The sequence below is a fragment of the Telmatherina bonti genome (assembly GCF_933228915.1).
Source record: "Telmatherina bonti genome assembly, chromosome: 22".
Lineage (NCBI taxonomy): Eukaryota > Metazoa > Chordata > Actinopteri > Atheriniformes > Telmatherinidae > Telmatherina > Telmatherina bonti.
The window spans coordinates 14,055,770-14,071,894 of record NC_136631.1 but is presented as its reverse complement, the minus strand read 5'-3'; the positions used below and the strand labels follow the sequence as shown (position 1 = coordinate 14,071,894).

General features: G+C 40.0%; 1 protein-coding gene across 3 annotated transcripts in view; it reads right to left on the bottom strand.

Annotated features, from left to right (window-relative positions):
• Positions 1–74: 74 nt before the first annotated feature.
• Positions 75–16,125, bottom strand: part of LOC306772482 (palmitoyltransferase ZDHHC14-like) — a 53,827-nt gene continuing 37,776 nt past the window's right edge. For 2 of the 3 annotated variants that reach the window (XM_079261970.1, XM_079261971.1), the window contains 7 exons: positions 15,481–15,633; positions 10,843–10,980; positions 9,542–9,590; positions 8,070–8,172; positions 7,061–7,170; positions 5,043–5,148; positions 75–800 (listed from right to left, as the gene is read on the bottom strand). In XM_079261970.1, coding sequence (XP_079118096.1) covers positions 333–800; positions 5,043–5,148; positions 7,061–7,170; positions 8,070–8,172; positions 9,542–9,590; positions 10,843–10,980; positions 15,481–15,633 — 1,127 coding nt within the window. In that variant the 3' untranslated portion in view covers positions 75–332. The remainder of the gene's footprint in view (positions 801–5,042; positions 5,149–7,060; positions 7,171–8,069; positions 8,173–9,541; positions 9,591–10,842; positions 10,981–15,480; positions 15,634–16,125) is intronic. The other variant, XM_079261972.1, reaches the window with a different exon arrangement.

The window sequence follows — 16,125 nt, the reverse complement described above, 5'->3', positions numbered from 1 at the left end:
GCCACTTTGAAAAGGCACACGCCCCCCCCCCCCCCCCCATTTTTTTTCCTTTTAGTTTTCAAAAACGACCTGATTATTTTCCCTTGAAGTTTAAGAAAAAGTTGATGTCTAAGCTTGTCATACATACAACTGGAACCATCACCAGTTCCAGCAGACAGGTTTTGGCAACACAATGGCTGAGGACAACTGGTTTCAGTTCTGTTCATTTCCATGTGGTTTTTAGCAGCTGCAGCCTGTAACTCAAGTGGGAGTCAGCTGATCCAACAGTGGCACAAGAGAATTTTATGTCTTCAGAAGGGGTGTGTAGGTAGGAAAGGGTATATATCTCATAATCAGACAGAGCTGAGCTTCACCAGTCCCCTGACAGAGTCCTCGTGTAGCGAGTCTTGGCTGACTGGGTTGTAGAAACCGGCCTGTATGGTGTGGCTGTGGCCCACGGGGCTGCCGCAGTGAAGCATACCAGGTGGCGACGGCACTTCCTCTGGTGTGAGAAAGTGGTGAGCTACTTGCTCCTGGAGGGGATGGGTATGGTTGTGTGTGTGGCTGTGTCCGTGGATTGGCAGCATGTCGGTGGCTTCGTGGCAGCTGAGGCTGGGGGTGGATGTCGGAGGTGTTGGCTGGCTGAGTGGGAGCGACGTGCATGGCCCGCCCAGGGTGAGCGAGGCACGGCCGGGTAGAGACGCTCCATTTTCGGGGGAGGCCGTTAGGATGACGGGCTCACTGCTCTGCTGCTGGAGGAGGGGCGTGGCAGCGGCCTGTAAAACGAATTTGGTGCTCTGAATGCACTGGTCTTGGTCACACTGAGAGAAAGCAGCAGGAAGCAGGAGAAAGAGGACGACACAGGAGGAGAGAAGGCAAAACGAAGGAGATAAGATGGCAGAGAGGAAGGAGGGAAATTGGGGTGAGCGAGCGATGAGAATTAGACATGATAAAATAAAATGAAAGAAGGGGTAAGTGATTGGATCAGAGGGAGAAAAAGAGAAATAGATGTTAGTACCCTTGTTAGAACACAGACACAAAGAACAAGCATCAGCCCATTTAACTAACACCAGTAGAAACAGCATTGTAGTCACTTGGCAAAGCTAAAAAACACAAAGCTATTACATCACCGTTTCATGCCCTATTGATCTCTGTTGCATTGCTTTAGAGTGGAAATCACACGTCTCAAACTGGGTTAGGACATAGTGAGTTGTTGTACCATACATCTGCTAACAGGAGGGATATTAGCCTGGATCCCCTTTAGCCTGTCGTCACCAGAGAAGTCATGTTTAAAAAGATTGCTTACAGATTACAGAGCACAAGTTCTATGAAAGTGACAGGAATTAAGCAGAAGTACTGAGATGACCCCTTCCACCCAAAGCGACTGAAATGAAGCACATGTTTACAAAATTAAGCTTCTATTTACATTTTATACACATTTTAGCATTACAACTTAACTGTACAATTTGACAAGGTGACAGCAGTGAGTAACTGTTGTCATGTCACATGAGAAACAATAAAGGCTGCCTGCAGTCCTACTTTCAACGTATCACTTGTGATCCAAACTACTGCAACCTTATTTTGTGTCCAAGGTGAGTCCAGTTAAAAGCTGGGACATAACTGTGGTCAGTGTTACTCCCCACACCATTACCCCTGTCACCAGTCAAGAGTCAGCAGGTGAAAGACTGTTGATCTAGTCTGATCAACAAATATGAAAAGTAATTAGAAAAGATACGTTTCATTGGAATAAAACAACTAAACCAGAACTCTAATCAGTAAAACCAGCGCTAGAGAAGGAAAACCAAGGTGGGCATCACAGGAGACAGAAACCAACAGTCGTGTAGCTGGGGGAAGTGCCGAGTGGGCGGTGAAACTGAAAACAAGGCTATCAGGCTCCCATCACTCACTTCGCCATGATCAGCGAGGAAAGGGCGGATGATCACACCGCACTGTGTGTGACAGGAAGCGGAAGAAACAGATGAAGCGGGAAGACTAATAATAAAACTGAAATATTTACTAAGTGGAATTCTGTGTATTACGGCATACAAAATGTTAATTTATTTTGCTTTGAACCAGATTAGTGTTATGTTTTTCCTAGAAGACGATTTTTTTGTGTTATTAAAAGACAAATGACTGTTTCTCCGTTTGTTCTGCACACCAAACACGAGATGAATGGAATTCAACCAGGCTGCAACCAACAACAATCAAGATGATGAAACTACTGATTCATCTGACATTTAGGTATTCTTTTTGATTAACTGACTCATATCTTAATGCAACACCCAACACAAAAACAATGAAAATGCACATCATCACGCTTTCAGTCCAACATCAGAAAGTAAAAACTGATGCTACAAATGAAAAACGCTGAAAACTTGAACACTCAATAACCGTCCTCATGAACTGATCCTTTAACTGAGAGGAAAAGTGATGACGACTGTCAGACAAAGACATCCATATCCCCCCCAACCCCCCTCAGAGTCAAATCCAAGGCTTTGTTATCAAGGTGTAACATGTTACCATGGCAACAGCTTAAAAGGATTCTGCATACCAGGCTGTCGATTTAAGCCTTATCACAGACAAAACACATCACAAGAAAGCAGGAGCTTTTATCGTCCAACCATCAGTGGAAACATGTCAATGCCAGCGGTGAGCTCAAAACAAGCTCAGAGGGCAAAAGATACAAATGTGATTTGTTTACATGGTCCAGCATGTACAGCTGAACACGTATGCAGATAACCGGCCTGCCATTGGTACAAGAGGACAACTCTAGCTGCTAATCGTGACAACCGTAGCACACAGATGGTGGTTATTCCTGAAGGTGTTAACGTAGGGGAATGTTACTGTGGCTCTTAGCCTGATACAGCTGGTTTGCTCAGGACATCAAGACAGATGACATTCATTTTTGACATCTCAGTGAGAGCAAGCAGGATGAGGCTGAGTGAGATCACGGACACACAGGCAGGCTAACAGTGACTGATGTGTAGTGTCTGTGTGAGAAGGGTTTAAATCTAACATGTAATGTGTGAGGTAAACCCTGAACAACAGAGGACTGGTTGCTGCAGTTCACACACCAGAGAGACTCTGCCGTCAGTGGCGTCACCAACTTTTCTCTCATGGACTGAGACGCAGCGTCACACTACAGAAAATGTTTCGTTAGAGCACTTTCAGATTGTGAAACTGAATATTAATAAGCATTCTGCATTCATTGTATGCTTTTTCTTTTTTGGGTTAATTGCAATGTGAGACAAAAACATGTGTTGTACACATCCTTCAGAAAAACAAAGCATAACAACTACAAACATATCAGCTGCAACCTCAGCACCAGCGTGCATAGAAGAATCTAATTTCAAGGCAAAATGGAGTGACACATGCACAACAGACGACGTTGCTGACTTGCTCACTCCAATCCAGATCAATGTCATCTATTTGAGAAGTGATAAAACTGACATGATTTATCTTCTCAGATCTAGAAACTGTACAAATATGTGATGCATGTGACTCTGCAGGATGATAGAGAAATTACAAGTGAACTTGCTGATTGGAAGTCTGGCCTCCTCTGGGTTTTACTCTCAGATCCAAGGCCGAGTTACCAAGATTCAGTAAAAAATAAAAATACTAATGAAGTTCATGTGTACCACGGCAGCCTGAACATCTACACAACATTTATAGATTAAACTCCTCAAACTGATGAGATCTGATTCACTTTGTGCAAGCTGAGTTTTTGTTGGATGAACAAAAGCAAACATCTGGAGAGTGGCTGTTCGACAGACTGCTGTGAAAGATGCTTTGTCACTGTGCGACCCTGCTGGAGTTCCAGTATGGCCTGGGATGACACTCGGTCAAACAGCACGGCAGCAAGGCCACAAAGTACGAGTGAACCTACAACATGACCTCTGGGTCTTTTATGAAATCCAAAACATTTCCACAGTCTCTGCTCTGCTCTGTTTTTATTCATTATCTGTAATTTGTTGAAAACTACTCAGTCCGATCATTTCAGCCATCTGTGTCTAATGTTGCAACTATAATTACGCTCTTACAGTTATCAAAATAATGCATTAATTATTTCCACAACACTATCAATCAGTGTGTAAAATTATTACCACTCCTTATGGGGCTTATTTTATTTTATAGTTTGACTTATTTCTATCTTTTCATACCAGCCTTCCAAAATAAAGTCAATACCACAAAGTGAAGTAACTACAAAAACAAACAAATTCCAACTAAATCCTTTCTGGTTTAGTTGGCAATAAATAAATAGATAGTCCATCATAACTCTGGATTCCTCGCAGAGAAAACATGGTACAGGCCAGAGGACCTTCACCTTGGAGACTTCTCGCTTTTCAGCAGGAGAAGAGAAAATAAAAACGGTAAACAGTAATAGCAGAAAAACTGCTGTTAAGACACATAAATACCAAAGCAGTGAAAATGAATAAATTAAACCATATAACTAAAATTAAATGCCGTTTCTTCTACCAACCACTGCACAGAGACAAAATGTCAATCGGCATCAAAATTATCTATCAGATATACACTGCTGTGCATTTAGCTTTACATTAGCATGTTACGCTGGTGGGGATCATGATGGAGCTGGAACATACAGTACTTATTGTTTTTCCTGTTTTATGTCATACTTTCCAGACTGGTGAGACGTCCTCCACAATGACACCTTGGTCATTTTTTTTCCGTAAGCAAAGACATCCGACAAGGATGACTTAATCTGTTTGTTTGGGGGGGAATAACTGCGTATTTTCTCACCAACAAAGATCAAAAGCAGCATAAGCGACAACAGATGGATGTCATTCTTTTTGTCTTTATACTGCGAGCTGTGCTGATCTACAGTTCAGACCTAATGTTTTCTGGAAAGCCAGGAATCTACATGTCAAAGTGTTTAATACCACAATTAATTGTGACATCAAGTAATCATGGCATCATATTCCTGACAACAAGAAAGTATGACTTCTTCAATTAAAGCAACAGTTTCTAGAAAGAAGTAAATAATCGTGGTCCTTAAACAAGCTGACCATTATTATGTCCATTAAAACATCACTTTGGTATCTTACCATGTGGCTTTGTTGCGACTGGGTGGCACCATACATAGTGATGCCATTGGTCGGTGGTGCCAGCTGTGGTGCGTCTGATTGGACAAAGCCCCGTCTATCGATGAGACTAATAGTGCAAAGAATGGACAAAGGAATTGTTTGTTAGGATGCATTCACAAAAATTACACAGCAAATGTTAAAAATACAACAGAATAATAATAAAAAAGCAAATCGGTTCCACAGTTTAGATTGTGACAACCAACAATAAGGTAAGATGCACTTCCATGTGAGGTCAGGTTTAGTGTAAGGAGACAGCATTACAATAGCCTCAATGCCCTTGTGTTTCAGTGTTACCACACAGTAAATACTTTGGTGCAGTGTTTTGTGCACAAACCCCATTATTCAAGTCTTCACCAGGAAGGAGATATAGGGAGTGCAGACACTCATATTTCCACTCACACAAACCCATAAAATCACAACTTGGTAATAAATCACTGCGGCCCCGCAGTGGAGCAGCAGAGTGAATCATTGTTTCTGTCCCATCTTAAATGCTGCAGAGCCCTGACGCAGCTGGTTAGACAACAACCTGCTGAACTCCAGTATGCATATGCACATGTGAGAGCTCATGGGCTGCTATTTATCAGCCTGATAGGGGTTGATCAGATACTGAGCAACCTCTACCACACACGCAAAGAACCAGCTGAGGTGCGTTAAATAGCATTAACAGGGTAATCATTTAACAAACAGAGTATTGAACGTGAACTCAAACAGGACTGAGCTGAAGTCAGGTTTAAAAAAATGTTTTACTAGGATGAGAGAAGTGAAGAAGTTTCCAGCAGCAAACAGTTTCTGCTTTTGTTTTGAGAGTCTGGAGATAAACTCAGGAAAAAATGTGAACACATGCATTCAATGCATTTGAAATATGAGTCAAGATCTCAGCAGGGAATGAAATGCAGAAAGCTTTTGTCTGTGTACGCATGTGAATGTGAGAGACTGTGCTTGTTTGGACGGTGGGTGAAGTGAAACATTCCTTTATTACTGGTGGATCCAGCTGTGCAGTGCCTGTGCCCCCCCCCCCCCCCCCACCCACACACACACACACACACACACACACACACACACACACACACCCAGATGGCAGCCACCTGTGCACTGAGGACTCTCCTCACCACCCACCGGTATCATTACTGCAGATTTATGGATTGTGACGGCCAGAGCACAGTACAGCCAAATAAAGCAGAATAAGACAGTTGCTAAAACCTTTCACAGTGGCTCTTCTTTCTTTACAGAAATGTAAGCACATCTATGGCTATGGATTAAGGAAACTGAGAAGAAACTGACTGCATGTAGTAAAACTGAATAGCATTTCTAATTTCTTACCTTAATTATCAACATGTGCCAACGCACAGGCAAAAGTACATGCTGTGAGTTTAAAGAACAAAGATATATATGATGTCCTGACGTCATCCAAAGTGCTGTATCTTAAAGTCTTGTATGGTGGCCAGAAAAGATAACAGTATATACTAGCTATCTGTCCAAAAGGGACCTGTCTCTAGCTAATATAGACGGGGAAAAGTCAAGATCTAGATCAAGTGGGACAAGCTAGGAGGGAATTTGCAATGTTTACTGACGTTTACAGTCACATGGACGCTATATAATGGAGCTGTGACAGCTGGCCTGTAATTGAGCAGAAAAAGAATGAAATCTAATATATCGAGCCATCTTTGTTCTTGGATTTGGTTAAAATGAGTTTGAAATTCTTTACACTCTGGCAGTGTCTTAGCTATGTTTGGAAAAAGGCTGCAGGCGGGCTTATTTCAAAGAGAGCTTCACATCAAACAAAGTCTTGACTAAGTTCTATTTTCGCCTTCGGACAAAACTGGAAATTACGACAAGATTAAAAAACAGGAGACAGCTGACAGACTGAGAGGTTTTTCTCAGCACAGTGAATAAAAAGGGATTATATGCCATCATCTGGACATCTAGGAATGAGTAAACAACCTCATAAAAACACAAATGCACATTAACACACATCTTACCTCGGTGGCAGAGGTCCACACAGCGCTGCACAGCAGTTGGTGAATATATTGCCATAGCTGTATGGGTTATAGTTGTCTTTCCCTCTTTTAGAAGACCATGAACCTTTTATCTGGAGGAAAAGGCACAACGTTATGAATCATCTTTGGTGTCACATCTGTTAAAAAAAACAAAAAAAACAAAGTCGCTGTCAAGAAGTCCTAGTTACAAAACTCCTACAGGCCCATGTACGGACCAATCCCACATGCCAGGTGATATTAGCAGCAATGCTAACCAAATGAGCAGAGTTTAGGACACTTTAACATATTAAGGATGACAAAAAGGAAAAAATGTGGAGCGAAGAAATGTGTTCAAGAGAAAACATCAACATGAGTCTCTTTGTAAGATTAATTATGGTTTTTTTTTCCTTTTTATGTGAAAGCTGTAAAGCAATCAAAGTTGCATTAAGTGTGAAAGAAACGTCACTTCATATGATTATAAAGATAACAGCATGAACCAGGCTTTACATCACAAGATTTAAGTCTGTCCCCGTCCCCAGCTGGACACATGTCATGCTCAATATATTCACATAGGTGATGGGGACAATTTGGCCCAATGAGAGCACAAGAGATGAAATCATGGAAACAGAGCATATATTAAAGAACATAACATGAGGTGTGTTTGAACATGGAAATATCTCAAACTTGCAGGACTGCAGCTCTTTAAGAACAAACTTGAACAAGTTGAATAAAACCTAGATCTACTTCTATCAGAGAACAAAGAGAGATTTCCCATCAGCAGCTGGAGCTGCTTGACACGAGTCAGCCAGATGGGTTGAGGTTTCAGTCTAAAACAATTTTTCAGAGTGAGTTCCTGTTGCAGATGAGTTTTAAAGTGTGAACACACTTTGACTTGAAATGTCTCAAATACAAAAGAAACATGATGCAGTGTGAACAGCACAACTGGAAATCATGTAGTCTGAATCTGGCTTAAAGGAAAGAAGGAATGCTTGTGATCTACATTCATACTCACATCTTCATTGGTGGTCTGGTTGGAGCTGATCAGGTAAGTATGGAAGCCTGAGAGACCCACTATGGACCAGACGGAGAAAAAACACACCACCACCTCCAGCACAGTGACACCATCATGTTAAGGATCGACTTTTCTGTTCAAGTTTTCATTTTGATTTATGTTTACATTTAGAGCAACAGTAAAAATAATGTCATATTGACTGCATGCTATCTAGAGTCAGAGAGACAACAGACCGGCATGGGGTCAGTGTGGACTGAAAAAATGCAGTTGTAGCAGCTAGCATATTGACCCACAGCCTGAGGGCTGTCCTCCTCTTGCCAATACTTCCTAGTTATTGGTTCATTTGGCAGGACTGCAAAGCACTTCATTTTCTCTACTCCACATGAAGCACAAAACAAACTATCTTAAAGATAAATCACTGAGATTTTCACTAATTAGCAAAGTACAGTTTCTAAAAAATGTCATGAATACTCAACCGATACGCAGTAATTATTTCTTCAAAATACTTAAGAGTCAAAGACCGTAGGTCGCAAACTGCACTTTCCTTCCAAAGCAAGTAGGAAACCAGTCACCACTCTTCCAGTTTCAGACATTAATGTTACTATTGACAGCAATATTTCTTTATTAAAGTCCTGTAGGACATGGGATGTTACCAGTTTCTCTGTCAGAAAAATTGATCTTACTAAGAGACACAAGGGACCAAAGTTGGACAAAGAGTCTGAGCTCATTCTGTGGCTATAAACCTGAGACAATTCATTTTAATTCTGAATCAGCTCAACAACCTGGATCAGATGCTTGCAGTATTTAAAAGAGAGAAGACATCAAAATATTTTGAAGCACCTTACTTTATAGGCTGCCATAAATACTCCGAGTGTGCTTTATGGTTCTTTTTGATTAAATGATAAAACAAAAGTCAGGCTCAGCTTTCTCTACCAAGCCGGCCATGAAACAGCCTGCAGTAGGTACAATTTCAATCCTGATGTATACAACTTACACCTAAAAGCTGAGCTCCAATGGTTTAGAAACTCAACTTTTCTGCAATAACAAGACAAAACATTTGAGTTGAGAGGATTTAACACATTCCGAGTGATTATCTGTGGTTTTCTGTCGAGACAATAAGCTGTTCTATGGGGTTTTTGTAATGACTAAAGCTTATAATCTTCCCAAATACACGCCATCTATCTCACTGACCTGCCTGTGATCATATCAAATCTCTCATCTGACAGCTCCAGAAGGGCAGAGCAAAGTTACAACCAGATGAAATCAAAGAGTGGCATCAACTGACAGCAGCAGAGCAGGTTATGATGCTGAAACAATGTAATCTGCTAAATATCCGTTTTAACAACAAACATGGCAGTCAAGACATCACAATGAATGACAACAAAATAGACAGAAATGTGTGAACCTTGATGAGCACTCTTACAAATCACACATTTAACTATAGAAGGCAGTCAGAGTTTGGTAAAGGATATCTGGCAGGACTGTCTTTAAGTGCACTAAGGAAGCCATGTTGATGTGAGCCTGTGAAAAGAGAAATAGTGTCATTATATCTCAACTGAGTTCTCTTTAGTATAACTTGCACACTCTCTCATTTAATGTTGCAAGTTGTATCTGACTACATTGCACATTCACTATCATCCAGTGTCAACAGCAGCTTAAAGGTGCCTTTGAACCACTTGGGTGCTTTCATAGATCTTGCAGGTATTTCTTAAAGTACCTCCTTCTTTTGGACACTGATAGAATTATAACTTATAATTATGTTCATATGAACACAAAACCAGAAGCAGCCATTGTAACACAAACAAAACAAACTAACAGTGAAGTCCAATGATTATGGAGCCTGTAAATCACTGATGTATTACAACATGATTCTGACTCATCTTACAATGGCTAACTGCTGGTTTACCTCAACATTCCCATTTGTGGTGTGAATGCAACCTTGAACATATGTTGTCGTTGGACAACTCCCCAGCCCAAATTCCCCTCAGCAAAGCTTCTTTACTGCTTGGCCAGAAAGCTCCATTAGTGTCAACAAGATGACCTGAGTTAAGCTGATTCTCCCCACTTCATTTGACAACTTTCAAGTGTAAATTATGGAAGTCTAGAGGTGGATGTCACTGATGGTTAGCCAGTTTCTGGACAAATGGGGCGATACTCTGTACTGCATGTACATGTCATTTACAACAGAAAATAATTAACTAAAAATGAATTTAAAAAAAATACAACTGTCTTTCTCTAACTATTTTTTTCGAACACTTTTACTGTACCAAGATAAATTCCCAAAAGGAATTGAGGAATTAAAAGAAAAGAAAAGAATCAGACTGGCACGGTTACATTTTACTATTAATCAGACAATGAAAAGGGTTTCCACCCGGCTTCTTAATCTGATTAATAATTCATTCTGATTTATTCAGATTTGACCAGTCTGATCTGATAAGAGGCGTTTTTATTCAAATCTGATTAAAAGTGGACAAAGAAGCAAAGCTACTGCTGCGATCTAGAGAAAGGACAACACATTGATCATCAAGCTCCAACAATATTTCTGTCCTGACCCACTGACTATAATTTCAACTTGCACACATGCAAGAACAGGGAGTTGAGTGGCCCGCTGCCTGCTCCCAGCTGGAAACATGGCAACAGGCCTGAACGCTGCAGCTTTTCACACCGCCTACTTACAACCTGCTGGCTCGAGACCCACCAAGAACACAGCCACAAGGACTGTGTATCTGTACCATGCATGAGAGCACAAGGCCTCTTTCTCTCCACCACTTACGTAAAATGATGTGTGTGATGACAAAGGCGAAGATGAAGATGGTGAGGAAGGAAAGGGAGAGGATGAACATGTAGAAGAAACGGTAGTTTCTCCTTCCCACGCAGTTCCCCACCCATGGACAGTGGTGGTCAAAACGCTCTGCATGAAGAGAAAGACGGAGGAGTTAGTTTGGATCCTACAACACACCTAAAAGTGGTTACTTTAATGCCACCATTATTACTTTTATTATCTCTACTGGTGTTTTAAACTTTAGGAATTATAGGACATTGTAAAAAAAAAAAAAAAAAAGTAACAGGACAGAAACACCATTTTAAAAGCTTGCTTCAGCATTTTTATTAATATTTATACGCAACCAATGTTTTTAAATTCACATCTGTTTTAGTTAATTTAACAACTATTCTTCCCATTATTTTATGAATGATTCCCGATGCTGTTTTAAGCCCCTCCATCTGCCCCCAGACCAAACTTTCCAACAGCTCTTTTGTGCACTTCTTCAATGATGAAGCCTCCACTCCCTCCTGAAACAACTCAAAGGTCTCCTAGCCTGGGCGAGTCCCAAGTTCAAGAGCTTTGTCTGGTTTTGTGTCACTATAAAAAATCAACACGATGAACAAGGCATCTAGAGGGACTTTGACGTTAAGCATTCCTGACATCAGCTTCTTTCCAGAGGTGTTGGATCTTCTGACACTCACAATAAACAAATATATAAAGTCTCTGTCTCTTTCAAACATTAGATGGATTCTGGATATGTCTGATATTATTGGTGAGGCTTTACAGGACTTCTATTCATTCTCATTAAACATTTACAGTAAAGTAAATCTCATATTTATTGTCTGCTGAGAAAACAAAACAAAGAGAAAAAGAGACATGCAGCTTAAAAAATAATGCAACGTGCCATCGCACTGCTGTGAATACACAGTTCAGTCACACTGACTGAGAGTCTTTTTTATTTTGCCAAAGTGTCGTTTTGACCAATAAAACCAGGTTTCATTGATTTTGAGATGAACAAAGCATGAGATGCTTAAAAACATGACAAGGTTATTTTTGTGCAAAAAACACAAACTGGGACTGGTGGGAAATTAGGGGAAAAGGGAAGTGTCCCTCTGGATCTTGTCACAACAATATAGAATTTTTTTCACACGGTGCAAACTGGCTATTTATAAGAACGAGCAAACTACAGACTGGCATGGCTGGAAAACCATTCTGTGAAGCATGACAAGGTCAAACAAGCACTTTGATGGGTCAGCACATAAAATGGTGCCATTTGGGCCTCAATTTAAGAATGTTTAGTTAAGTTTGAGAAAAGAAAGTACTTCTACAGTTTCCAAAGAACTGAGACAGACTGAGAAACAGACAAAAAGCGAGTCGACAACTGTAGTGGAATACATGTCACTGAACTGTGGGTCATGGTGAAGCTGCTTCTTCTCAACTCTGCAAAATATAATTTGAAGTAATCACCAGTCTAAATGAATAAGCTTCCACTGCTTGGTGTCAGGATTTCATCAGCATCAGTCTAATCTCTGACTCGCTGTGCACAGTGGTTTCTACCTAATGAATTAATCAGAGCCATTATTAGCTTAGTGAGGTGAAATGACCTGCTTTTGTCTGCACTGATCAATGCTGGACTGAAATATGTCTGGGAACTAGAGCCAGAGGGAGGTGATAACCACTACAAAGGAAACCTGATTACCACAGAAATCCACCAAAATGAAGTGACTGAAAACCCAAGAGGAGGAAAACAGACTGTTTTTTTTTTAAGATATGTAATGATGAGAGAAAGAATGTAGTTTTATAGATGAAAAAACAAAAAAAAGTTAGAAGTTGTAAGAAATAAAAGCAGTGACATCAGAGACAAAGTTTAAAGCAACTGCATACAATTTCACAATCTGATATATTCTTATTTATGTGTCAATATTCTTTAGATGCATTTCATTTCTGCTTGCATAACATCACAATTCCCCCAAAGGGATTATTAAAGCTTCATCTGATGTCCTGAAACCAAGCTCATCAGAGAAAAGTAAAGAGCATTAAAATGACGCTCCAAATCAATCACTGCTTTCCAACTCTCTGCTCACACAAACAAGCTCCAGTATTCATGATTATTTACAGTCAGACTTAAAACACAGACCGTCAGACCATCTTATTCTAATGAATAACCCACAAAGAAAATAACAGAGTATGACTGCAAGAGAAGTGAAGTGGTGTGTGTGTCATAATTCTGTGCTCTCCTAAGCTTCTTCCATCACTCCTGAGGGGATAACAGTCTTAATAAAAAGGAAGTGACTATACCATATTCCTAAGCTTCACAGCCACCAGGGAAGGCCTATCCATTCAGGCTTCTAACTTATTTAAGAGCATGTTATCCCCCTGGCTTTTAAAGCACCACAGGCAGGAAGAAACAGTGAAACATTTTTTCACTGTCAGTGTGATCTCCAAATGTCACCCAGTTAAAGTTAATTCTGACCATTAAAAATGGAAAAAAACTTGAGTTGGGTTGAGATCATCTGTAGGAAATAAAACAAAAGTGACGGTTATTGTCTTTAGAGGTGAAGAACTGAGGAAACCGGTTGATGTTGTTTTGCAAGTGACATGTTTTTCTCATTTTAATAAAAGTTTTGGGGAGTATTTTGTCATATTTGTTTCATACAGCTCCAAATGATCGGGACAGGTTTGCACAGTAAGTAGGCAATTTCACTTTCTGGAAAACGCTGATGTAAAACACTCAGAATGTTGTTTGGCAATATTTTCTTGAGATAAACAAGGCTTCCCTCTGCAATGCTGCTCAGAATTAAAGGTGTATTCACACATTTTCAGCTCCTCCTTATGCCGTTGTTCTTTACTGGCAACCCATGCTAATCCGCATGTCAAAATAAATTGATGCTGCATGCTTTTCTAAAATGAATGAAAAGTATTTCATTTACCAGACTGCAGAATAGTCTTCCACTCAGTTCACCTAAAATAAGCTCAGCTCCAGAAAAGGCATCTGTGTTTCTAGATTTCGTTTACATGTGCTATGTCTCTGAGTAGCAGAGATTTAAGTGACATTTGTAGAGACAGTATTGAGCTGTGTTTACTGGTTTGCATTGTTCCTTACACTATGCAACTAATTATGTGTCTAAAGTAATGGCATCATCTCTGGATGCTATTAATCTTATTTATATTAAGATTATATTAAGATTAATTATATTTTAGGCTGCAGATGATGAAACTGTCATTTCTTAAAGTTAAAAACCAAAGTTCTCAGTTAAAGTCTTTTCATAATTCATTATTTAATACATTTACATTTGAGGGACTCTGGCTCCCAGACTGTTTTTTATAAACCAAAGTGATGCATTGACCTGCCAGAAATAAACTTCCATAGTTATGACATGTTAGCGTTACACAACCTTTCCAGTATTTTGTTGCTCCATCCTGTTTTTCATAATAAAAAGGGAAAAATAATCTCAGTTCTTAAGTGTGTTTTCTTCCACCTCTATTATCAAATGTATAGTTGAAATGATTTTTATATTTTCACATTCCCCACAGTATCCAAATGTTTTCTTTTGGCAACTGGGTTTTAGGCTCCATCAATGTTATTCAGAGACCAATAGCTATGAGAAGAGCCTGGGAATGATCTTAAAGAAGGAGACAGCAGTAACAACTTACATTCATCAGCAGTTAATCACTCCCAGCCACCTGCACGATGAGGACTCCAACTATGTGTCAGTTCCTCCTTTTTCATTTCCCTCCCATCTGTGGGTTGCTTTATCAAATATCATATAAACATGATGTTTAAGCCCAAAAAAAAATCATCTGGATTTTTACGAATGTGTTGCTTTTTTTTTTTTTTTTTTTTTTTTGTCCATGTTAGGTCTGGAAAGAGTCGTAAAAATATATCATGGACGTGCACTGGTGTAAATCTGCCACTTTGTTTCTTTATCCCATCTTTGAGGCAGGATATTTCTGAGCTTCACCCGTTCCAGAATTTGATTATTCACTTAAAATGCGAATAAAATCCACCTTTACGTAATGGCATGCATTGCCGGTTTGTCGAAACGAATGCTCTTCCATCTTACTGATAGCTTCTGTCTCCCATCCTGCTGGTGTGCATCTGCTGTGTCTGATTACAGCCTCTCTTTTTTTTCCCAGTGTTTACTACTTCCTCATCTTTGTCTCAAAGGTTGTCAGACAGCTTTACTTCTGACAGAGAAACAGATATTCAGAAGTAGAGCTGCATATGAGCCCAAAAACTTCAGATATGTGTTTTCCTATCTGACTTTCAGTAACTGCCTTGCTGTGCTCTTGACTTGAGGAACGCGGTTTGAAGAACATAAAACTAGACCCATCGTTTCTGTCACACTATCTGTAATCATTCCCTCCTTGAGATTTGTATGAATGCTAAATCCTGTACACATACGCTGTGTACTGAATATTCCTTTTATGTCTGTATTTAATCTAAATATTTAGATGGCTTGTGTTCTCACAAACAAACAGAAACCAGATCCTTATAAAACCTGCGTGAGTGAATACATGTGAACCCTGAACTTAAGAGAGAGGCAGAGTAGATGGCGTGAAGATAATCTTGACTCAGTTCATTTTGCTAATGCCTCAAAATACCACACTGCTATAAACTAATCTCTGGAATATAATGCAACTCACCCACACAGTTGTCACAGAGGCTGCAGTGGGAGGCACGTGGTGGCCTGAAGATTTTGCACGTGAAGCAATACTTCAGCTTGACTGTCTGGCCATTGATGACCACCTCCTTGGTCCTGGGAGGAGGCCTGTAGCCTGTGCTGCCATTGGCAACATCTTTAAACAGAGGGGAAACAAAAGAGAAGCATAAGAGTCAGTGACAGAACTGCAGAGCTCCCATGCTACAGAGTGCAGGACATATAACCGATGCCAATATTTCAAGGATGCAAGAAGAGTTTTCACCATGGGGAATGTATAACATACACACTAACAGAATAATGGGATAAAAGCTTCAACTTATTTGCATGTATTCTATAAAAAAAAAAAGACAGATTAATAATAAAATCTCAGGACATTAATGTCATTTCTATATTCTTTGCAAAAAGACATTGGTTTGGAGTTATAAAAATCACATTAAATGTTTCCCACATCACTTCCAATGAAGTACTCTGTTACTATGCAAATCTCTTATGTACATTAGGAAACGAAAGCAGGTCAAACAGCAGCGGATGGTCTGTTGTTTTAAGTATACAGGTTACTAGTGGATAGCACATTGGTGATGCACTACAATGAATACCACGACACTTTCAATTTCAAAACATTTCAGAA